At 48.5% G+C, this 22963-nt stretch overlaps 1 protein-coding gene across 3 annotated transcripts in view; it reads right to left on the bottom strand.

Annotated features, from left to right (window-relative positions):
* The window catches only part of MYZAP (myocardial zonula adherens protein), an 87382-nt gene that overhangs the window by 33384 nt on the left and 31035 nt on the right, over positions 1-22963 (bottom strand). Inside the window, exons 5-11 of one of the 3 annotated variants that reach the window (XM_034994175.1) lie at positions 21107-21220; positions 17983-18135; positions 14758-14883; positions 13629-13757; positions 9362-9441; positions 7777-7882; positions 686-1431 (exon numbers count right to left, since the gene is read on the bottom strand). In XM_034994175.1, the coding sequence (XP_034850066.1) occupies positions 1378-1431; positions 7777-7882; positions 9362-9441; positions 13629-13757; positions 14758-14883; positions 17983-18135; positions 21107-21220 (762 nt within the window). In that variant the 3' untranslated portion in view covers positions 686-1377. Of the gene's footprint in view, positions 1-685; positions 1432-7776; positions 7883-9361; positions 9442-13628; positions 13758-14757; positions 14884-17982; positions 18136-21106; positions 21221-22963 lie in introns of those variants that run through there. The other 2 variants (XM_034994173.1, XM_034994174.1) reach the window with 2 other exon arrangements.

The raw sequence follows: 22963 nt of genomic DNA, 5'->3' as shown, positions 1-22963 counted from the left end.
ACATTTTTATTTACTGTATATAAATTCTGCCTCAAACTTCTGAGTAACGCCTCCTTTGGGTGGGGATGTGCGAGGCCAAGGGACAAAATGAAGCCTTAAGAATCCAAAGCCTCCTTCGCCATCCACTGCCTACTTGCTAACGTGGGGTAGAAGCATCTGAATGAAAGACCGAAGACAAATACTGACAGGCAACCATTTACCCGCCCACTCTGCCATGGAGAAGTGGGACTGGAGAACCACCCAACACCTGAGTGACACCCCGCCCCTTAATGCAGCCACTCCATCAGCCCAGTCTACTAGCTTATTAGGCTAACCAACCCACTGATTATTACTGCTACTGGGGCTACTACCACTACTAGTCTTCAGTAATGCTGTTAAGTTTGGGTGACCTACCAGCCCCTGTGGCTTGTCTCAAGAAGATCTCTATAAAAATAAAGCAGGCGGGGCGCCTGGGTGGCTCAGTCATTAAGCGTCTGCCTTCGGCTCAGGTCATGATCCCAGGGTCCTGGGATCGAGTCCCGCATCGGGCTCCCTGCTCCGCGGGAAGCCTGCTTCTCCCTCTCCCCTCCCCCTGCTTGTGTTCCCTCTCTCACTCTGTCTCTCTCTGTCAAATAAATAAATAAAATCTTTAAAAATAAAAAGAATAAAGCAGGCATGGACTGTATTTCACTTCAATATATTTCGATCAAATATATTTCTCTTTTCCTCAGACAGACTTCTCCTTTCCATGAAGTTAGCTGAACTGCCAATTCGGGCAGAATGCCCATGGAGATAAAAAGCAAACCGAACCCTGCTTCAACAAAGAGAATGCTACGTTGACTAGTGCTTTTGATCTCCATTCCAAGAGGACATCCTCAGGGCCACCTCCCACATGCAAATATAACCAAACTACACGGACACTTGACGGCTTCCGCATTATGTGGGGTGTGATCTGGTGGGGAGCACTTCCTTCCTGGAGCACTCAAGTTCTTCAAGCCCGAGTCCCAGCCTTAGCAGGTGTCCTTGGCAGCTTTCCAGAAGTGCAGCTTCCTTTTCCAAGATCTTAGAACCAGCCTCCACCTGCTTTCCTGAATTATTTTTTAGTATTATTTTTCATCGCAGCTCTTTGTTCGATGTCTAGGAACCCAAGTTTCTAAAAATATCCTTTGAGTTCTCTTGACTCTGCAGCATGAGGCTGGACAAGGCGAGGTGACAGTGTGTGGTATTTTCACAAATGAGAGCCCTACGTGGTCAAATTCTCCTTTCCACACCATGTCCTTCCTGTTTTGTTCATCGGCTCATCACAGAGGGACATGCCCCCTCTTCCCAGCAGAGTACGAGTATTCTTCTAATCACGAACAATAAAAGCAATTGCTTCCAACCCAGGCTACCATTTTATCATCTTCCAAAGAACCGGAGACTAAATCTGGAGAAGAGCTCGTGTGACATGATCTGGAAACAGGTGAATTGAGTGGATTAGGGCTGTGGGCTCAGTGCTATGGCTCCGTTTCCCTACCCCCAGTTGGCTAAATTATCAGTGACGGAAGGGACTCTCAATCACCAAACACAGGGCATTTGGCAGAAGTGTACTTTTGTGTACCTTTCAGCACACCACACAGTAGTTTTAAAATGACTTGAGTGCTAACAAACAGCTGATCCATTTAAAATGGAAGATTCTTGGGATGGAGAAAATGTAAAAATGTTTTAATTGCCTTGTGTGTAAATAAGAATTCTACTCAAGGGACTGGTGGCTGAGATGGAACACAGCACGGAGCATAGAAGAGAAGAGAGAGTCATACCCAAAGATTCCATCTGGCTCATAAGACTCCTGAAGGAGAGAAGGGCAGCTCTGTGTATCTGTCAAGAAAGCAACTCAGCTACTTTTGCTTTTGGTTCATTTAACTTGACTTTGGGTATACACAGCAGGAACCCATCCACCCGTAATAATAATAATAATAATAATAGCAGCTTGTGTTTATTGGGTATTTCCTATGTTCCGATGAATAGAAGTATTTTATGTACATCCTCTCATTTAACTCTTACCAAAAAATCCTCTTGGATAGATACTGTTATTAAGCCCATCTTACAAACAAGAAAACTGACTTTTTGAAGCTTCCACAGCTAGTTAACGCAGGTCTGATTCTCAAGGCCTTGCTCATGTCCATCGTCTCTGCCACCTCTCATCATGTACGTACCCGTCGAGGTCTCTAGTTGCACTTCTCCTAGGTCTCTAACTGCAGGGGGGTGCCTGCGAATTCAGGGCTGAGGGGATAAGTTCTAGGACTTAAGAAAAGAGAAGGGAAGCCCTGCTTTGCTGACTGGCTCAAGAAGAGCCAGAAACCAGAAACCCAAACCTCAACTCTAAGAAGAGTTACTCCTCATCTGTTCTCTCCAGTCCAGGTTGTTTCCCCCCAAAAAACTGTTGCATTATGACAACTGCTCCCCAAAAAAAACAAAACAAAAAAAAACCAAGGGATGATCATTAAATACTTCCAAATTCATTTCTTAGGAATTGCAGAACTGTCCCGCTTTGTTTTACACTTAAGAAGCGGCCACTGTGAATACTATTATTTCAACAAGGTCCTGTGTTCTCTTTCTAAAGAGGTACAGTGGGACCAAGTGTAAGGTCTTGTGGGTAGACAGAAGGAATTTAAACCAGGGTGAGGCCAGACACCCACACCCACAAGCAACAGAGGGAAGGAGATCCACGAGAACCACTGCTGGTCTCTTCATTAGTGGCAGGTTCTCAGCTTCCAAGGACAGCAGGCGGACTGGATACTGTCCCGTGAAGTCTAGTATCTATTTAACAAGTATGCCTCATCTACCACCTTGGTGACATGTTCTCTCTAGATGCATCTGGGGAGCATCTGGGAAGTTTATCTGGATAGCACCAGGCCAGTATGGCATTAAGAGTGAGCTGTCAAAGCACCCTCTCCCGATGGGGCTGGCAAGAAATGCAAGATCCCCTGACCAGACCAGATGGTCACACGTTGGGACCAGCTCTCCCACGTCCATGCTCATGGTCCTTGCTCAGTGGTCCCCCTGGTTCTTTTCCCTGGAGCCGTTCTCACTCCAGTCCAAGTTCCCACCTCAGGGACAGCAGCTTGTGAGGGAGGCTGGCTGAACATATGAACACACGGAAACCCCACGTGGAGACCCAAGCCAGCTAGAACTTCAGAGCACGGTTCTGCATCCTGGCTGCACCCTGGAATCCTGTGCAGCTTAAAAAAAAAAAAAAAAAAAAAAAAAAAAAAGCCAAAACCGCTGCCCTGCCCAGCGCCTCCCTCGCACTGCCATCTGCCAGGTCTGGCATGTTTTAGAGCTCCCCAAGTGATTCTGCCGCGCAGCCTGCGAGGAGAAGCACTATCCCGAAAATCAGTTCCTTCCACCTTTGCACTCATTAAACATCTAAATCACAGAGGGGGACAAGCGGGAGCGGAACGGCTTCCTGCAAAAGAAAAGTCTAAAGCCAGAACAGTCTCTTCTGCCACTGAAAGGACACGCGGCGGGACACACCCTGCCGGCAGAACCACTTCGCCCACCGAGACCGCGATGCGAAGCGAGAAGGAGATGGCAAACCAAAGGGATTCCTGCGGTTGAAGAGGGAGAAGGAGCTCCCTATGAAATTACTACGTAGTCAGCTGAATAATAGCACTGCCTCTTGGCAAAAATGTAAGATTCCCCCGCTTTTCGAGAGCAAATAAGAATTTGTTTTTGCCTCCAGGTAATTTCCCCCTTGGCAGGAAAGCTGCTCTGGCTGGCAGGGGACAGGCCGGGGTAAAGAGCCGGAGAAGAGGCGTGAATGAGCGTCCAGGGGGCTCCCCTCCGGCGCCAGGCTCCGCCCAGCCTTTGGCACCTCCCCCATCTCCGGGTTCCGCGAAAGGCAAGCTGAAGAATGCAGCCGGACTCAAGACAGAGGAACCCCAATCCCAACAAGACTTTTCAAGAGAAGAAAGAAGTCCATGCACAAGAATGACTCTGGAAGGCAGGTCACCCCAGATGGTAAGATCTAGGAGAGCAGGACCACACCTGCTCCAGGCACAGAGAAAGTGCTGGTGCTTACCTGGTGAACCCACAGACCAGTGAATTTCCCCACAGTCCTTCTATATTTTCTGGCAAACCCTTAAAAGTCTAAAAGGGTCATATATGGGCTCATTTCGTTTTTATTTTTTTTTTGTCAGAGCCACAATCAGTTAGAATTAGTGATGGGAGGGAGGTAACCAATCCCTGACATCCACCACAAAAGGAGATGTAATTTGCTAGAAAGATCTAGCTGGGTGCGGGTATCTGGTCCCACATGTCACACGAGACACTGTGCATCGAGCTTGACCCCATAAGACATATACCAATGCTTCATCCAGAAGGGCCCATCCTGCCCATCCCACACGCACAAGGCCTCACTGACATACGCCATCCCACACGGTGAAAACCACGTCTATCCGCCAAAGACTGCAAAACCGAGGCCGGTTGGTCCTTAGTCATTATATTATTATTGTTGTTGTTATTAAAAAATTATCTTACTAAAGGTGAAGGAAATACATGGCTTAACATTTAAGGATTTCAAGAATCTCAGAACACCATTTTCAATTTTGAGCTGAAAAAAGCAGCCCATTGTTTCAGTAAACTAAGTCTCTTCATAGACATTATGGCTAAAATGACGCCAGGAGTGGGTGCAGACTGGACCCCCACCCTCGGGAAAGGTGAAGCCAACACACGGACAAGCTTTCCGGCTTCATGTGAGGGAAGCAAAACTGTCCCTAACATCTGCTACACATAAAGTCTGCCTCTGTTTCTAAGTCAAGTTTGTCTCAGTATCTGGATAGCTGGAGTTCACAGATAAAAATAAACTACTAAAGTCAGAGGTTATGAATTTGCTAATCGTGCTGCTTATGCAAAGTAATGATAATGCTGAGATCGCATGGCCTAGTAAACAGTAAAGCATTCTTTATAGAAAGAGCTTCTAGCTCAAGCCCTGGATCATAAGGAATGCACCTGTGAGGAAGGGCTAAATACCTTCCCAGGGCAGCCAATATTAGAAATGTTTTCTTTTTTATTTTTTTAAAGATTTTATTTATTTATTTGACAGAGAGAGACACAGCAAGAGAGGGAACACAAGCAGAGGGAGTGGGAGAGGGAGAAGCAGGCTTTCGGCCGAGCAGGGAGCCTGATGCAGGGCTCAGTCCCAGGACCCCGGGATCATGACCTGAGCCGAAGGCAGACGCTTAACAACTGAGCCACCCAGGCGCCCCGAGAAATGTTTTCTTTATGTGAAATGAAAAGCTGAAATTTGCTTCTTTGCAAGTTCCACCCAGGGCTTCTGGCCTGGCCTTGCATTATAATACTAAACAAGAACACATTCTGAGATGTGAATTCAGCTCTCAGGCCTCTCCTTGGCCATCTCTCCCCCAAGTCCTTCAGCCACTCCCTGAATCACTAGAGTTCTCAACTCCTTTCCAACCTGACTCTGCTCCGCTAAATGTGCTCATCTGTCGAGTCCCTTTGCCATGTTTCTAACTTAAAAAAAAAAAAATTATTCACATCAAGGGCTGCAGCAATTGAGATTTTAAACCATCCTTTAGTGGTGTAAGTTAACACGATTTGCAGGGCAAACACACTAATTCTTACTACCCGATTTAGGTAGTGACTTAAATTTAGAATAACAAGTCTCTCTTCTTTCCAGTCCCCAGGCACTGTTGAAACCCAGCTGGCCCCTAGGTGGTGCTCACTCTGATGACGCCATCCTAAATTTCAGCCTGCAATTTCATTCTGATGCCTGTGTCTTCTAGACCACATCATCCGGACTTAGAGAAGCTTATTTGGGAGATATTAAGTCACAGGTAGAGAAGCAAGGCCCATGGACAGTGATCTTTATACGCTTCCCTATCTTCATATATCAATTTTCCCCTGCTCCCTTCAAATTGGTATGTCCGTTATATTCCACAAGTTAGAAAACAGAAGAATCCTAAACCACTTGAAAGTGTCTTTTGGAGAAGGATCTCTGATCGGGGTACCAATCTTTTTTTTTTTTTTTTTAAAGATTTTATTTATTTATTTGACAGAGACAGGAAACACAAGCAGGGGGAGTGGGAGAGGGAGAAGCAGGCTTCCTGCCAAGCAGGGAGCCCGATGAGGGGCTCGATCCCAGGACCCTGGGATCATGACCTGAGCCGAAGGCAGACGCTTAACTACTGAGCCACCCAGGCGCCCCCAGGGTACCAATCTTAAACCCTGACAGATAATAACCGAAACAGAAGCCCACCGGTAGGAGGCTTTGTTCCCTGGTTCTCTAAGATAAAATCTAAGAACGATGCACACCACCTCCCTGTGGCGAGTTGGAAGAAATGCAGTGCTCCACAGTCAAAGAGCCTCATGGGGAAACAGGGACACCCTTGCCCCAGACTTCCTGTGTGTGAAATTCAGAAGCAGAAAAGCTATGATCTGACAGCCATAGTTCCCCGAGATACTAACTTAAGTGTGATGAAGCAATGCTTTTCCCGGGGAAACATGCTCCTGACACCTAGCTAGTGTTGATACCTGGGCAGGATCTACCCATCACGGTCGCACCTGCCTGGGTGTGCAGTCGGAGTGCAGAGGGGCTCCTCGTTCTTCTATTCTGCTCCCTGACACTCGCAGATGAGGCAACATAAGACTCACAGGAGTCGACACACTAGGACTGCATTTCTTGTTTAGGCAACAGATTTCACCTAATATATATGTTTATCCGACAAGAGAAAAAAAAGTATCCCTCCCCAACCTCACAATCCCCTGACCTTAACCTCACTCCACTAATATCGCCAACATTTTAGAGATTCATAGACATACTTTTAATCTTCCCTTTGACTGTTAACGTGTGTGATTTATTAGTAGACATGCTTTTAATTTCCATAATTCATTAATAGGTAACTTCTCAGAGTAGTGCTTAATATAAGGAAAATGTTTTTTTCTCAGTTTTTCCACTGCCAACCAAATGTTTAATTAAATTAAAGCCCTTTCGATGCCAGATAGAGAATTAGACCGTAGGGAATTTATAACCCTGTTAGGACTAACTGTTCCTTTTTTTCTATCCGATTTATTAATAGCGAGAAAGATACAATAATATGTGATCTGCTATACCACAGCTTGGGCTTTCTTCTACCGATCTCCACGAGAAAGAGAGACAGATTAGAGTAACACAGTTAAAAGATTTTTTTTCCTCTGGCAGAAATATAAATGTTCAACTTACCTATTGTTTCCATTTAGAAAAACAGACAAGTAAGCTATGTCCAGCATACAGTAAACATATAACTTGGTCTGACATCCCACAGATAGACGGAGAGAGAAGGGATGGAGAAGAGAATGAGGGAAGAAGGAAAAGGAGGAGGGGGGAGACAGGGAGCAGGGGAAAAAAAGACACCTGTCCACCGAGGAAGAAAAGATGGAGTGACCCCTGGGAGACAGCCAGCCAGGTGCAAGGAAGTGCAGAGACCTGAGCTAAAGGAAACTTTCCTTGTCACACCCGCGGGTCCCCTGAGCTGTAGGCACCCCCTTGGGGAGTCGCTGCCCTCTGAAAGCCATGAGCTAAGGAACTGGGCTTCCCAGGCTTCTTAACTGTAACCCTCTGATCTGATTAGAGGGATAATCACCAGTCCCCGGGGGGGCCATATGAGGAAATTTCCCTCTGGGTCATGAAGACAGTGGCCTGAGTACGTTCACTCGTGAGCCACGGAAAACTGAGCTGAGAGTCAGAGCTGGCTCTCGGGCTGACATGTCCCCACGACAGGCAGCCATCCTGGCCCGTGACCCTTCACAGGGGCTTACCTCCTCAACCATCTGCTTGACTTTCTTCTGCTGGCAATGCACCATGTCGTCGAGGTGCCGGATCCGTTCCCGGAGGCTGGCAGACGCCTCCTCCAGCTGCTGATACCTAACACAAAGAGCAGAGCGGGCCACGGGGTCCTCAACCAGAGCAGCACCACCAGCACCGAGGGTCCCGGCTGAAGGGAGCACTGCCCAGAACACGAAAGGCAACTCCACCACGCGCTCCTCCTGCTCCGTGAGTCTCCCGGGGGATTCCCTACCGTCAACCACCCCACCACAGGAGGAACACGGGACTCCTACCCGAGCTCCCACTTGCAAGGTTTACCTTGTGTAAGGACAGCAACACTACTTTCCGGGGACTGAACCAGAATTTTGGGGGCACCGCTTACAGAATGGGGGGCTCTCTGTTCTGGAGTTAATACAATATTATAGACTATATGTTCTACAAGTCAAATGCCTTGAATTGGAAAACGGAGAAGGAGAGGAGTCTAGTACCACAACACAATATCTGAAATCAAGGGGCCGAGTCCTGGGAAGTCTGGAACTGTGGCTGCCTACACACCATTTATTTTGGGAAACTGGGAAACACACTGAAAGAACTTCTCTGCATCAAAACAGATGGGGCCGCTTCCTAAGACGCTTCATAGTTCTGTCTTAAAACAGCACAAACTATCCTCTGACTTTGCTCAGTTCAGTGAAACCAAAGGAACCAGCAGACGGACTCTTCAGTGCTTTGGGGCCACTGGAATGGAGCCGTGTACAGAGGGTCTGGTGGTCGGCTTACCCCTCCCCTCCCTGCCAGGCTACGTTAAAGTCTACAGAAGACCGCCAAGTCCGAAGTTGCAGAGAGGAAGGAAAATAGACATTTTTCAGCACAAACCACGTGGCAGGCAGCACGCCCCCCAGCTCCCTCACAGTTAGTGACCCAGTGAGACGGGCACTGCCCTCCTCACCGTAACCCCCTCCCCCTTTAAGAATAATTCTCCGTTCACAGATAAGCAAGGAATCTCAGCAAGGTCAAGCAACTGGCTCAGATTGCTCGAATCATCCCACACTTGTTTTCCTTCACCAGAGGGCCGTGCATGGCCTCTCTGCCTTCCGATTTCTAGTGGAGACCACGTACTGCTCCATCATTTCGATGCAGGGCTTTATATGCCCATAGCCAGGGCACAAGGCCAGGTTTCAGTAAACAATGTTTGGAAACAAAAAAAGGCATTTTAAAATTAGTTTCCATTGCATAAGTGTTAGTCACAGCTAATGAGGCTTCTCATCAACAAGGTGCATCCTGTGAAGTTGAAGGTTGTGGAGAACATTTATAGACTGAACTTTTGCACCCGAGACAGCCTGTGCTGTCTCTCCGCAGTAACAACCAGCCACGGGCTGCAAGACGTGGCTGTGAGCTCCTCAAGAAACCGGGCCCGTAGCAGAAGCTCTCAGCCCGCAGTGGAAGCTCTGCAGACTTTTACACGTAGGAGTGTGCAATAGTGTGACCAAATGAAGGAAACTGCAAGGCCCTGGCCAGCCCACAAAAACACAGCACGTCTGCCGTCCACGTCCATTATAAGCTGAAGGGCATTCGTCTTACCTTTCCTTGTCAGAATCCGTTATCTCCCCTGACATTTCTGTTTCATGGGCCAGGAGCTGGAGTTGCAGCTGATGACGTTCCTAAAACAGACCCGATATTCGAAGCAGTGGGTCCCACGACGGACAGAGAATGCATATCGAGCAATTCCAGCACTAGTGGGGTCAAGTCTATAGAACACCCAGTGGGGTCTACGCATCCACCCACCAGAGTCCAAACAAAGCTCAAAAATGCCACATCTCTTGGTGTACGTTTACAGATGTATTGATGAATTAGAGACAAATATCCTGGATAAAGCCATTCAGGGTTTCTTTTTAATGGGGCGCCTGGGTGGCTCAGTCCATTAGGTGTCCAACTCTTGGTTTTGGCTCAGGTCATGATCTCAGGGTCGTGAGATCGAACCCCATGTCAGGGCTGTGTGCTCAGCAGGGAGTCTGCTTGAGAACTCGCTCTCTGCCTCGGCCCCTCCCCCTGCGTGTGTGTGCACTCTCTCTCTCTCTCTAATAAAAATAAGTAAGTCTTTGATAAATAAGTATTCCATCCTCTTAGGTTCAGACATCTTGTGAGAATTTATAGTTCTAAAAAATGAAAATCCATACTCTTAAGTCAGTGGCCTATGATATTGCAAAATTCTTGATTATTTTCTGCATCTCTGGAATTTGGGTAATATCCTGTGTACTAACCTGGGTGGTGTTTACACAGATAGGTTCACTTGTAAAAATGTATTGTGACAGGATAATGGGTGCCCCCCCCCACAATGATGTCCACACCCTAATGCCTGAGGCTTGTGAATATGCTGCCTTACCCAGAAAAAGGAACTTTGCAGAGGGGATTAAGTTAAGGGTCTTAAAAGGGGGGGAATGACCCTGGATTATCCAGCTGGGCCCTTACTGGCAGGAGGAAGAAGGGCTGGAGCCAGAGAGGGACAGAGCCTGGAAAAGGCCACACTGCTGGCTTTGAATCTGCCGGCTGGAATCCTGAGTCAAGGAATGCAGGCAGCCTCTAGAAGTTAGAAATGCTGAGCAAATGGACTCTCCTCTAGGGCTTCCAAAAGGAACCCAGCGCTGCCAACACCTTGATTTTAGCACTTCTGATCTCCAGGACTATAAGATAATAAACTGGGGTTGTTTTAAGCCACTAACAGTGGTGATTTATTATAGCAGCCATAGGAAACTAGCACATAAATCAAGCTGCGCATAAAGATATGTACCCTTTGCTGTATGTATGCAAATTTAAAAGTTTATCCAAAAGAGGTAATGTAAGAATATGGACTATTATTTCTTCGGACAAAGTGGAAAATGTTAATAAAAGCATAGCACCCAGGGGCACCTGGCTGGCTCAGTAGGTTAAGCGTCTGCCTTCGGCTCAGGTCATGATCCTAGGGTCCTGGGATCGAGCCCCACATCGGGCTCCTTGCTCAGCGGGGAGTCTGCTTCTCCCTCTCCCACTCCCCCTGCTTGTGTTTCCTCTCTCGCTGTGTCCCTCTGTCAAATAAATAAAATCTTCAAAAAAAAAAAAAAAATGTAGCACCCATCATAACCAAAACTGCTCTAGAAATACGTTACAGATGTGGGTGTCGTAGATTTCCTTCAAATGAAATTTATCAAAGCCCGTTCACTATATTGGCAGGAGATTATTTTACATTAGGCCCTAAGTACTCCTGTGCATCATATCATTCTCAGAAATTCTCCCAACAAACTCTTACTGCCAAATTATTAAAAGCAAATCTTTGAAACTTTAACTCCCGTAACTTCTGAAGTTACAAGCCGTGGTATCCCAAGGAACAGACTGAAGAGATGGGGCAACAGTCTGCCCTCGCAGGAAGAGTATACATTATCATTGATGGATTTAGCATCGTCAAGGAAGACCAACTTTTAGTGGGAATCTGTTTTTGTTCTTAAATCTCTCCAGCAAAGACACAGCGTGGTTCGCTGCTGGCTGGAAGTCTACAACAGCCCTGAAATAATAGTGATGGACCTTTCAGAAACGAGCACCCCCATGGCAGACACCCAAAGAAAGCTGTCATAGAGCAGGGCAAGCAAGGCCTTACTTCCAGCACACTTTAAAAGTTCGATTTTTTTTTTTCTAAACTGAAGTACAACAAATCCTAAAAGCACACTACACGATGATTTCTTACATTTGTATATGCCCGTGAAACCACCACCCAAGCAGACTATCACCTCTCCTGCAGCGGGGTCCCTGAGAGGTCACACTCCTTAAAAGATTTTTACTAATCAGAAAAAAAAAAAAAAAAAAAAGGTGTTTTGAAAATCCCAAAATAGGCACAAGCAGGATAGGACACTGCCACAGTTCGTGCCTGGGGAAACGCTGTTCACGGAGGGTGGGAGAGACATCTCTGAAACAGGGATCTCTGAGGGAGAAGAAGCAGTCAACTGGAATACCTAATCCTAGCAAAATAAAGCAAGCCTGTCTCTCACCTAAATGGAAAAGAGGATTTAGAGAAAGGACAATCCATTTTCATTCACTACAGAAAAAGCCGATGGGACTTGGGGAATACTGTGTGTCCCATAAATGCTGGCAGGGAAGGCTGGCCTTCCTCCCTCCCCGGCCTCCCGCCCATCACCTCTCACACGGGCTCCGTGTGGAAATCAGTGGGGGAAAATCCACTTTCAGAATCCTAAGGGTACAAAGAAGATAAGCTAGAAAAAAAAAAAAGTCCAGCTAAAAAAAAAAGCTGATTCTGGGGGCAGACACATAGACAAGTCTGTAACAAAATAAAAATCAGAGCTCCACATTTTTGAGCCACGACTATATGCCAGGCACTGGGCTAGGCACTGTGTGTGGACTTTTCTCGTTTACTGCTCACAGAGCCTTAAGCAGAATGATGACTATCAGCATGTTACAGAAGAGGAAATTCAGTTTGGAAGAGTCAAGTAACTGCCCACAACTAGAAAGAGAGGCAAGATTCAAACCCTAGGTCTATCTGATTCTAAAACCCGTATTTTGAGCCACCCCATGGGCAGGAAGTTGGCCTCCTACCCAAACCAGGCTGCCTGCTCCCTTTGTGCCTGAATATGGCAGGCGAGTCTATCACCCACAGGGTGCATTCATGTGACCAGTATCCTCTGCGATTGCTGGGGAGAGGGAATGTGGGAGAAAGCTCACCTAAGTTCTAGAAAATGCCATCACTGCCCAATCTTTTCTACCACTGCCAGCCGATCCTGATGTTAGTCTTAAGCATGCTGCTTTACCCTCTTCTCTTCAATGAAAGACAGGATTCTGTTCTCCCAAGGAGGGAGGTGACACTGTGATGGACTCTTCACTTTGCTCAAGTCCCTCCCAAACAAGACATTACCTCAAGTGGAAGCCCCCCCAAGCCCCGAAGCTCCAGAGCACGAAGTTTCATGCCATCCCCACCCTGGTTACACCTCGCCTCATCAGGGGACCGTGGGGGGGTCTTCGCTGCAGACACCAGAGGTGAGGAGACAGACCTCTCTCAGAATCACTGGAAGCCCCCGTGTTGACCTTGCGCACAGTCATTCCCCCGGCTCATCACCAACAAGGGGGTTGCTCAGCATGCGTTACCGGGGGCTCTGATGTCACAGTCTTGGCAGGTTGCCACCGCCCTGTAGACCCACATGCTGCTGAGAGCCGTTCTCCAGAAACCGTCCACAGCTTGTCCGCAAACTACCCTCCCCCAGAAGTCAGCTGTCACCTGCTAAAGGTCACCCTGCCTTTTTCTTCCTTCCTGCTTTTTCTCTTTCCTCTCTCCCGCCCCTTCATCCCGTTTTCCATGTTTTGCCTAACGTCCGGCTTCCTCCCTTGCTCTCAACTGGCTTCATTATCTCAGCCGAGCTCCTGCCTTCCCCAGCCACCCCACCCCCACAGAAACATGGGGTCCTCCACCTGGCTGGCAGATGTGGGGTGTCCGAGAAAAGCCAACATTTCAGATGCATGCCCACTCAGGGTACGGATGGAATACTTAAAGGCTTGGTTGCTCAATGAGTAAATGGAAGTTTGTGCTTGGGACCCCAGCAAAGCAGGGTGTGAAAATACTAATTTTTGTAAATAATTATATACGGAATGTTTTTTAAAGCATCAAAATAGTTACCATAGGAAAAATGAGAACTTTGTCAGACCTCCTCACACTTTATTTTATAGCTTTGTCTTTCCTGTTTAAATCACAAATTGGAGGGACGGGCGGGATGGATGCTGAAGGTACCTCACACCTTCAGACAGGCCTGCCGGGACTACGGAGAGGCAGGGAGTCTGGGCAAGTGGGCGCTGGGCCCAGAGCAGTGTCTGTTACCTTTTCCATGCGCTCAATCAGCCTGTCCAGCTCGCCGATCCTCTGGTCCTTCTCCTCGAGGCTGATCTCCGCCACTTCCATCTTTTTATTGGCTTCTTCAATAGCTTTCAGAAAATTCTTGGTTTCTTCCTGCAAAAGAAGCACATTGTTCTCAGCACAGCCTTGGAGTCCCGAGGCTGCTAACTATGGTCCAAACAGCGCCGGCCTTGCTAAATCATGATGTCTCTCTAAAAGCATACCCTTGGGGCCTAGGAGTGTAATGAACTCAGATCAGGGACTCCCATGATTCTGATTCTCACCTGGAAATAAAGAAACATCGTGTGGCTTTTTAATGGGCCCAGTTCTTTTTTCTCCTTTTCCTCCCTGACTCCTTATGTCTAAAAAAACAAGCCTGCGAATGTTATTTCTCCCTTGACTGGATGTTCAACGTGTCAGTGTATTTGCCAACAATATAAAGGGAAGTAGGGCCATATCTGGCATTGAATGCAGAATGCCTAGACCCTTCTCCCATATCGCAAAGCCCCAAAACTCGGTCAACCATTCAGCGCATTTATAGAGCTTTAAAAACACAAGATAAGGCAGGCGCGGACTCCCGGCCTTCGAGGAACTCACACTCGCTCCTAGAGAAGCCAGGCTGTGAGCTGTACAGTCCACCTCTAGTAACAGGGACCGCAGAATGCCACAGCAGAGCGCAGAGGGAGTGTGGGCTTCCCAAACGCACAGGATGCTTCTCATGGATGGCAGGGACTTCACGCATGGGGAGGGTGGCACTTTCAAGGCTTTGCCTGAGCTCAGGGAGGAGCAAGGGCAGGGAAGGAGGGCATCTCGGGGCAAGGGGAGCAAATGGCGGGAGAGAGGGCGCAGATGCACGCAGGCTGGCAAGTGGCAAGCCCAGCCAGAGAAACGGGTGTGGTCAGAGGCAGAGACTGGGGGCTCTCCTGAGCAAGAAGGGGGACGTACAGAGGGGGGGAGAAGTGGGGGAGTGAGCGCGCCAGGGAGTAAGCACCTTGACCCTCACCCACGTTAGAGTCCGCTGACGCCTCCCAGCGGAAACCCTGCTACCTCAGCCTCCCAGCAAGAACGGGCCGAACGTTCTCTGTTACCCCATCGGCAGCTGGGACATACACACCAGGAGAGCCTCCTTCTCGGCGCTGTGGTTCTGCCGCTCTTCCTGCAGCTTTTCCTCGTACCAGTTGTACAGCCTCTTGGTCATCTCCCTCATCACCTCCGCGTTGGCTTCCTGGGAGGACTGCACCTACAAGGACGCTCACGTCAGAGCTCAGGCTTTTGCCGGCTCCGGGGAACCGGCACCTCTCACGGCGTGTGCGGGAGACAGAAGCGGCCGGGACCCGTGGGGCAGGGACAGCAGGAAGGGGGGGCCGAGCCGATGGGAAGAAAGAGACAAGGCGGTACTTGACACAAAGACCCTCCACGTGAGTGAATTTTTCAAAAGACAGAAATGTACCTAAGTATCAGCCCTGTCCCCCCAGTTTAGCCACTTTTAAACTGAATTCTCCCAGGACGCCCGGCTGTCTCAGTCGGTTAAGGGTCTGACTCCGTTTCGGCTCAGGTCATGATCTCAGGGTTGTGAGATCCAGCCCCAAGTCTGGCTCCGTGCTGGGTGTGGAGCCTGCTTCGGATTCTCTCTCTCCCTCTCCCTCTGTCCCTCCCCCCACCTCTAAAAAATTTTGAATTAAAATGTGTCCATGCTTCAGTCTCCTTAATCCCTTTTTTTAAGGACTTTTCCTGCCTAATGTCTTTTGATCTTGAAATTTTATTATCTTTTATGCTATCAATTTTAACAAACTTTTTTTTCTGGATGAGATTTCCACACCCTAATGAACCTCAAAAGAGATGCTTTTTAAATTCTGGAATATTCTGTTGTAGGCTGACAAAAAGATCACTACACTACTAGAATTGGGTCGGAGTAGGATAAGCAATAAAATTTAAAAATTCAAAGGTTACCTATTGAAGGAAGGAATAAGAGACAAAAGGGGATATTACAGATACAGATATTCTACTTCTGAATATATTGTTTTGTAGATTTGACTCTGAATTAAGTAAATCCTTTATCTGTTATAAAAAATAAATAAATTTCAAGAAATTACCTACCAAGACCATTCAATGGGAAAAGAATGGTATTTTCGACAAACGGTGCTGGGACAAATGGATAGCCACACGCAAAAGAACGATGTTAGACAGACACCGAACACACCATAGCCAAAAATTAAGCCAAAATGGATCAAAGGCTTAAATGTAAAAGCCAAAACTATAAAACTCCTCTAAGAAAACATGAGGTAAATCTTGGTGACCTTTGGTGAGGCAATGGTTTCTCAGGATACCAAAAGCACACAAGTGACAAAAGATAAATAGAAAGACTTCATCAGTATTTAGTATTAAAACTTCTATGCTTCAAGGGATTCCATCAAGAAAGTGAGAAGACAGCCCAGAGAGTGGGAGAAAAGATCTGCAATCACATATCTGGTAACTTGTACCCAGAATATATGAGGAATTTTTACAATTCAATAGTAAAATATCCAACTTTAAAATGGGTGAAGGCTCTGATAGATTTCTTCTTTGGAAAGATATACTAATGACCTAGAAGCACATGAAATATGCTCAACATCATCCGTTATCAGAGAACACAAAACCACAACGAGATACACTTCCCACTCCTGGGATGGCCATCAGCAATGAGGCAGTACCGAGCATCGGTGAGGATGTAAAATGGTGCAGGCATATTTCTAGATTACCTTTCATACAGTTTCACACAGTTTGGCTCTTCCCCCCGCACCACCACGTGCATACGTTATTTTAAAATTTTGTTACGTCAGAAAAGTGGGGAAGCCTTTGAAGGCAAGTTGCCCACGTGGAGTTGAATCTGTCCCATTAATTACCCTGGCCAAAGAGTACCTAGGAGAGACTTAAGTTCAGCTCATGTAAGAAATCTGGAGCCAGCCTTTCCATACATTTGTGCCTTCCTAAATATTGCATCTAGAAACATTCCCACCTGGTCTGGGGAACACTCAGCCAGGGACTCCTGGTTCCTGTGCAGGCCCAGCTCAGGAGAGAAGAAAAAGTCAGCAGTACTTTCTGGCTTTTCCAGCAACACACCTCTTTTTTTCAAAGCTAACTCTTATTCAGACACACAGTATATGAAATAATAAAGAGAAGAGCTGCCCTGTTTGAAGTGAGGCAAAGAGCAGCTGATCTACTCTCGAGCAATCTGGTCAGGGTGTTTGTGTTTGGCCAGGCAGACTGTGCGGGCACAAACCCATGGGGTGACAATCGCAGTGACGACACAGTGTAATGTGGCAGCCCCTCCCTCCGTGTGAGGCAGCCCCACACGAAGGGGGACCACATGTCCCTGTGTGTGTCCCTAACTCAATTTAAAAAAAAAATTATTTGAGAGAGAGAGAGAGAGAGAGGGCGTGCGAGCAGGGGGAAGGGCAGAGGGAGTGGGAGAGAGAATCCTCAGCAGACTCCCCGCTGAGCACGGAGCCCAACGCAGGGCTCCATCCCACGACCCTGAGATAATGGCCTGAGCCGAAACCAAGAGTCGGGGGCCCAACTGACTGAGCCACCCAGGCGCCCCTCCCCCAACGCAATTCTTAATAGCACCATCTTTCACTCCCAAACGTATTCTGGTTTGAGCAATAGATTATGTGGATACACTACCTAGGAGGTACTCTCCCTCTAGGATTGCCTAATGCTGTGTTGAACACAATTGGAAAGCCACAGACTTAAGTACGAACAAATTCATTCAGGAAGTAATTTACCGAGTGCCTTCTACGAGCCACCCAGGGGTCTGCTCCTACCAGGGGTAGGAGATCAATCCAGCCTTCACATCCAGAAGGGGCCTTAACACCTCCAAGGCAGGAGAAGCCCCGCTGAGGAATAGGCACAGCCTGGTGGACAAGAGGGACACTGCCCGGAGCCCTCGGTCACCCACGGATCTTCTTCCTGCGTGCTCTCAGGCTCTTTCTTCTCACGCCAGACAGAAAGACCTCGAGACGTCAGAGAAAATCTAAATAGCGAAGCTTCTGAAGTCCCAGGCCTGTGGGCACCCCCAGGGCCCTCTCAGTATGAGACAGCAGCGCCCTGACGATGGTCTCAGCAGCCCTTGAGGCTGCCGGGGCCGGGCCAGGAGTGCCCGCTGGGGGTCTTCACGGGGCACCCCAATCTAGACTGACAGCAGCGAACACAGAAACCCCCTCAGTGCCCTCAAGCCCGGCCCTGTGGAGTTGGCCACAAAAATGTGGGAAAGGAGATGGAATTACCGAAGATGGGAAGAAAGAGGAGAAACGGGAAAGAAGAGAAGGGTCAGGGGGACATCAGAGCTCCCCCACTTTACCTTCATTTTCAGCAGCTGGTTTTCAACTTGCGCCACCTCCAGCTGCCTCTGCTTTTCCTGCAGCTGGCCCATGGATGCTTCGTAGGTCTGCTGCAGATCTCTCATTTGATCCTTAATGCTGCTATTTTCCAAAGTAACATCCACCAGGGTTTTCTAGGGACACGAAAAAGAAATCAAAACCAGATCCGGCAAAGTGAGTAAACATGGCCAGAGGCATGCACCGGGACATCCCTTTGCCATTAACCACTGAGAGAGAGGTCAGGCCCCGGCAGCTGCAAGCCGGGACGCTGGTGTCTGGGGGGCTGAGGATCCCCCCAGCCGTGGGCAAGAGGTCAGCAAGGCTCTGCCCACCCAGCGAGCCTCTGCCCACTGCTTAGGATGGACGGAAACGGCCTAAAATGGAGTCTTTCCAAGGAAAAATGTTCATAATGCATCATTTCACATAGAAAAAAATTGGGTTTTGGGAAAATAGTAAGGCTAGAACAAATCCCATTTTGAGAAGGAAAATGTATAAGCATTTGTTCAAATGTATTTATGCAGAGAAACTTTTTTTAAAGACTAGGATGGATTTCACCAAAATCCAAATAATAGGTTATCGCTATGTGGGAGGATTACAGAGGATATCTGTTTCCTTCCCTGTGTCTTCTGTATCTTTCAAATTCCCACAACAAAATCGAAAAACAAAACGTGTTTTGGAGAATGGAGATACTGCCCTTCTTCCTTAAAGGGGCCGTCACTGCTGTGTTTGTGGCCTGCCTGTCAGCACGGCTGAGGTGCTGGTATGGCCGCAAGGGCGTCACCCTCCCCTCGCAGAGCACAGTGGCGACGAAGGAGCACCAGGAGCAGAGGCTGGTGACTCGGGTGCCTGCCAAGCGTCAGAAGCCTGTTGATTACTGCTCCAGGCCACCCACCGGAGCAAGAACGATTAAATACATACTGGTGTTTAGTTAATGCTTTGGGTTCTACTTGGTTAACTCCTCGTACAGAGAATGGCCTCCATAACCCGAATTCTCACCACTGGGCACCAGGATATGGGCACCATATCTACCACCTCCCCAGGTCGCGCTCAACTTTCAGTTAGACGTGGAAACGCTGGTGTTGGACCCATTTTCTAACACCTTTGTCCTCTTTGTAGATGATCAGTCCCTGAAGCTTCCTCAAGTCCTTAGCCTCCCCTTTGGATAAAAAAACCTCCTTGAATCAGGAGAAAAGACTTTTGATGGAGGTACACTGATATTAAAGAATATACAGAAGCCATTTGGAAGCACAGAATCAGAAAATATTTGAGCTGCAAGGGGCTTTAGAAACCACCTGGCCCCACCACCCCCCTCCAAGGCCCACTGGCTTTACAGATACAACTCTTGTGCTCATGAGCCTACATCTGGACCCAGAGACCAGAGTTCTAACCCTGGCTCTGCTACTAGCTAGAAGCTAGACACCTCGTTCCAGTCATTTCTCTCTGCTGGCCTCAGCTTGTTGATCCATAAAACAAGGGGACTGGAGATCAGCAGTTCCTTCCCGTTCTGACATTCTTTGAAATCAAACCAAGGGTCTGGTCTCATGGTCAATAATAATGAACATGGGACCGTCTGGGCAACGGGAGAGGTCAGGACCTTGCAGAATTAAGAAACCAACTATCTTCAGACTCACTTGAATTTCCTGGCTGTGATATGGTGCCTTTCTTTTCTCCTTTTTCTCCTTCTTCTTCTTTTTAACAATAGTTTTTAATCTTTTCATGATAAAGCTCCTCGGTCTGCGCCAAGAGGCTGGACCATAACTAGGAACCAGTCAGGGTACCTGGGTCACCGCTGACCCTGTTCTAACACTGACCTCACGGCCTGGGGCGCCAGTGGGATGGCAGATCGGAAGTAATGGTGGGGAAGAAAAACCAGAAAGTCAGTACCCGTACCAACCAGGTCTGAGCTCAGGGGAGGTGCGGCATCTCCCAGTTAGCCGGGAGTGAGAAGATGCTCCAGAGAGAAGGAAAGGGACCTGGCCAACCCCTCTGGATGGCAGGAGGAAGGGAAAGCCAAGGCTACTGACTAAACCAGACCCAGAGCAGGGCCAGGCCTGAGGCCAGGGGAAACCGGGCGTGTACTAAGAAGGACCAGGAAAAGGGTGAGGCTCCGAGACCCCACCAGAAGTGGCCTCCCAGCCACCGGGGCTCCCTGCGGCGCCCACTCTGTGGTTGGCAGTGCTGCTCTACCAGCTGTTACTGGACCTTAGGTCCATGGGGAAGGGGATGATCCCAACATGAAAATCTGTTTATCTGACAAGTCATTTACGTAGAACAGGGAAGGACAGTAATAGCCGTGGGACCTTTAAGAGGAGGGTAAAAAGGTAAGAACCAAATGAACTTGGAGGCGAGGCAGAAACGATTGTTAAATCTGGAAACTAAAGCCAAGGAAGCGGTTTCTGGTGAATGTTAACACTCTGTCCTGAACACTTTCAGGTTAATTTGCATAGGAGATGCAGGACTCGGCTGGAAGGTGACAGCAGGTGGCACTGGCCTGGTGACCTCCCAGCAAATCAGATTACGCACGAGAGCAATCCTCCGGAAGTGGAAGCGGATTGACAACACACATCTGGAGGATCCTGAGTCTCTCTGCTTCCCTGTCGGCTCGCGTAGGATTTCTTTTCTTGCGAAATAATTTCTAAGTTAGGCAAACGTGCTTCACAGCCCCTGGGAGCTCCTGGCCACGCGTGACTACAGACCGCCTGTGATTAAGTCTGTCTTTCCTGTGCCTGGGTGGGGCTTCCTGAAACCGGGGCTGCAAGGAGCAGGGGCTGATGTGCAGTTCTAGGCACTGACACTTAAGACCCACTCGGGTACCTGCTGGAGAAAGGGCCACCTCTAGCATGGAGCTCAGGATCTAAACTCGCGTTTTAACAAAGGCAAAAACAAATTCAACTCAAAGGTTAAGAGCCTCCTCTTGGAAGCACTTCCTTTCACTCCCTTCACGTCCTGGCGGGGTCTTTACTGTGACCGTGCCTGAAGGATCTCGCATAATGATCTGAAGACATCCCGTGACTTGCTTTTCTACAAACGCACAGGGCCCACACCTGGTGAGGCGTGCCTGCCCCGCAACAGAGGGCCCCGGGCTAACGGTGAGCAGATGAGTACCTGCAGGCCGATGGAGTCCGACGTTAAGGCTGAGTTCGTGGCATTAAAACTGTCCAGGGCCGACGACTGTGTCTGGATGTGATTCTCGAGATACTCCTGCCGAGCCTGGGAAGCCTGGGCAGAGGATGAGGTAGTTACACAAAACCATATATACCCGCAACAAGCTTCGGTTAGGCTAGAACCTTCTCCTGATAGTTCAAGTAGAGCTTAAGGTTACAAAGTCAACATCGGCATGACCCAGAGAGGGGAAAGACATGAACCCTCTTCCTTCACATGTCCCCCCGCAGGGCCTCGCTTGGTCCTCACCATGCATGCGGCAGCCAGAACACCCCGCTTTATATGGTGGAGGGAACCGAATCCGAGGAGGTCAGGGATTTGCGCACCAGCAGCTGAGAAGGGGCGCTGCTGCGCCTAGGACCCAGCTGGAACATCTTCTCCTGCCAGTCTGCTCTTCCTACTCACCACAGAAAGAACACGCGGGCGGCTCCCACCCTTCTCCAGCGCGTCCTGGGGCTGCTGCGCCCTTGTGTGGTCCCTGCCAGGCGTGCATGTGCAGCACGTCGGAGACGCGTTCAGCAGCGAGAGTTCCAGCGGGGTCACGCCAGACGTGCAAGAAGGGCCGGCCATACCGCAGCCGGAGGCCGGGGAAGTAGGGGTAAGGGCGCGGGGTAGGCTCACGGGTGGACGCCTGTGGGGTGTGGGGGCCCACGGAACGGGCGGTGGCCTGTGGGGGGGGACCTGTCCCCGCGGGCCCGTGGGAACGGGCTGGGCGGCCGTGGCGCGTTTATCCGCCCGCACCCCTGTAATCAAGGCCGTGGCTCGCTCTTCAGCGGGTCATCTCCCAGCCAAGCCACGCGCCAAACTCTAAGGCACGACTGTTCAGCCGTGCTTCCTTCCTGCAGATACTCACCTTTATGGAAAGTGTGTCATATATACGTGCACTTTTTTTTCTTCAACATTATGAATCACAAGTATAAAAAAAATTTTCTTTCCTCATGGGCATTAGCTTGTTTAAACCAGAGGAATGTTATTTTTTCTTAAATTTGAAAGTAATACCTTCACGTAGTTCAAACATTTACAAAATATAAAAGGTAGACACTAAAATAAATCAATCACTCGTGTCCCATCCGCTCAGGTACCACCTGGCCCGCTCTGCCCCTCAACTAAGAATCACGGTTAATTGGTTTCTTGATTATCCTTCTAGTAACTACTTTTGCATCCACAGAACTATCTAACCATACTTATTTTCCCCTCCTGTTTTACACAAGTGGTAGCTCACTGTACATATTTCCTTGTATCTTCCTTTTTTTTTTTTTTTTTACCATCTACTCTGTATCTTTGAAATCTTTCCGTATCTCTTTCTGAGGAGCTTACTTGCTCTTTTTATTCTTACCTCCCCCTCTCCCATTCCCTCCTCCTCCCCCTCCCCCTCCCCCTCCCTCATTTTTTTAAGATTTATTTATTTATTTTTAAAGCGAGAATGGGGGGGCGGGGGGGAGGGCAAAGGGAGAGAGACTTAAGCCTTAAGCACACTCCATACACAGCGCAGAGCCTGACGCAGGGCTCGATCCCACAGCTCTGAGATCATGACCTGAGCAGAAATCAAGAGTCTAATGCTCAGCTGACTGAGCTACCCGGGCGCCCCCTTCTTTTTTTTTTTTTTTTTAATTCTGTGTATTCTATTGTAGAGTGGTAATTTATTTTACTTTCCCCTTTTTTTTTAAGATTTTTTTTTTTATTTGACAGAGAGAGACTCAGCAAGAGAGGAAACACAAGCAGGGGGAGTGGGAGAGGGAGAAGCAGGCTTCCCGCTGAGCAGGGAGCCCGATGTGGGGCTCGATCCCAGGACCCTGGGAT

Source organism: Mirounga leonina, unplaced genomic scaffold, assembly GCF_011800145.1.
Source record: "Mirounga leonina isolate KUSES-001 unplaced genomic scaffold, KU_Mleo_1.0 Mir_91, whole genome shotgun sequence".
Taxonomy (NCBI): Eukaryota; Metazoa; Chordata; class Mammalia; order Carnivora; family Phocidae; genus Mirounga; species Mirounga leonina.
This window is presented reverse-complemented; position numbering and strand designations above follow the sequence as displayed.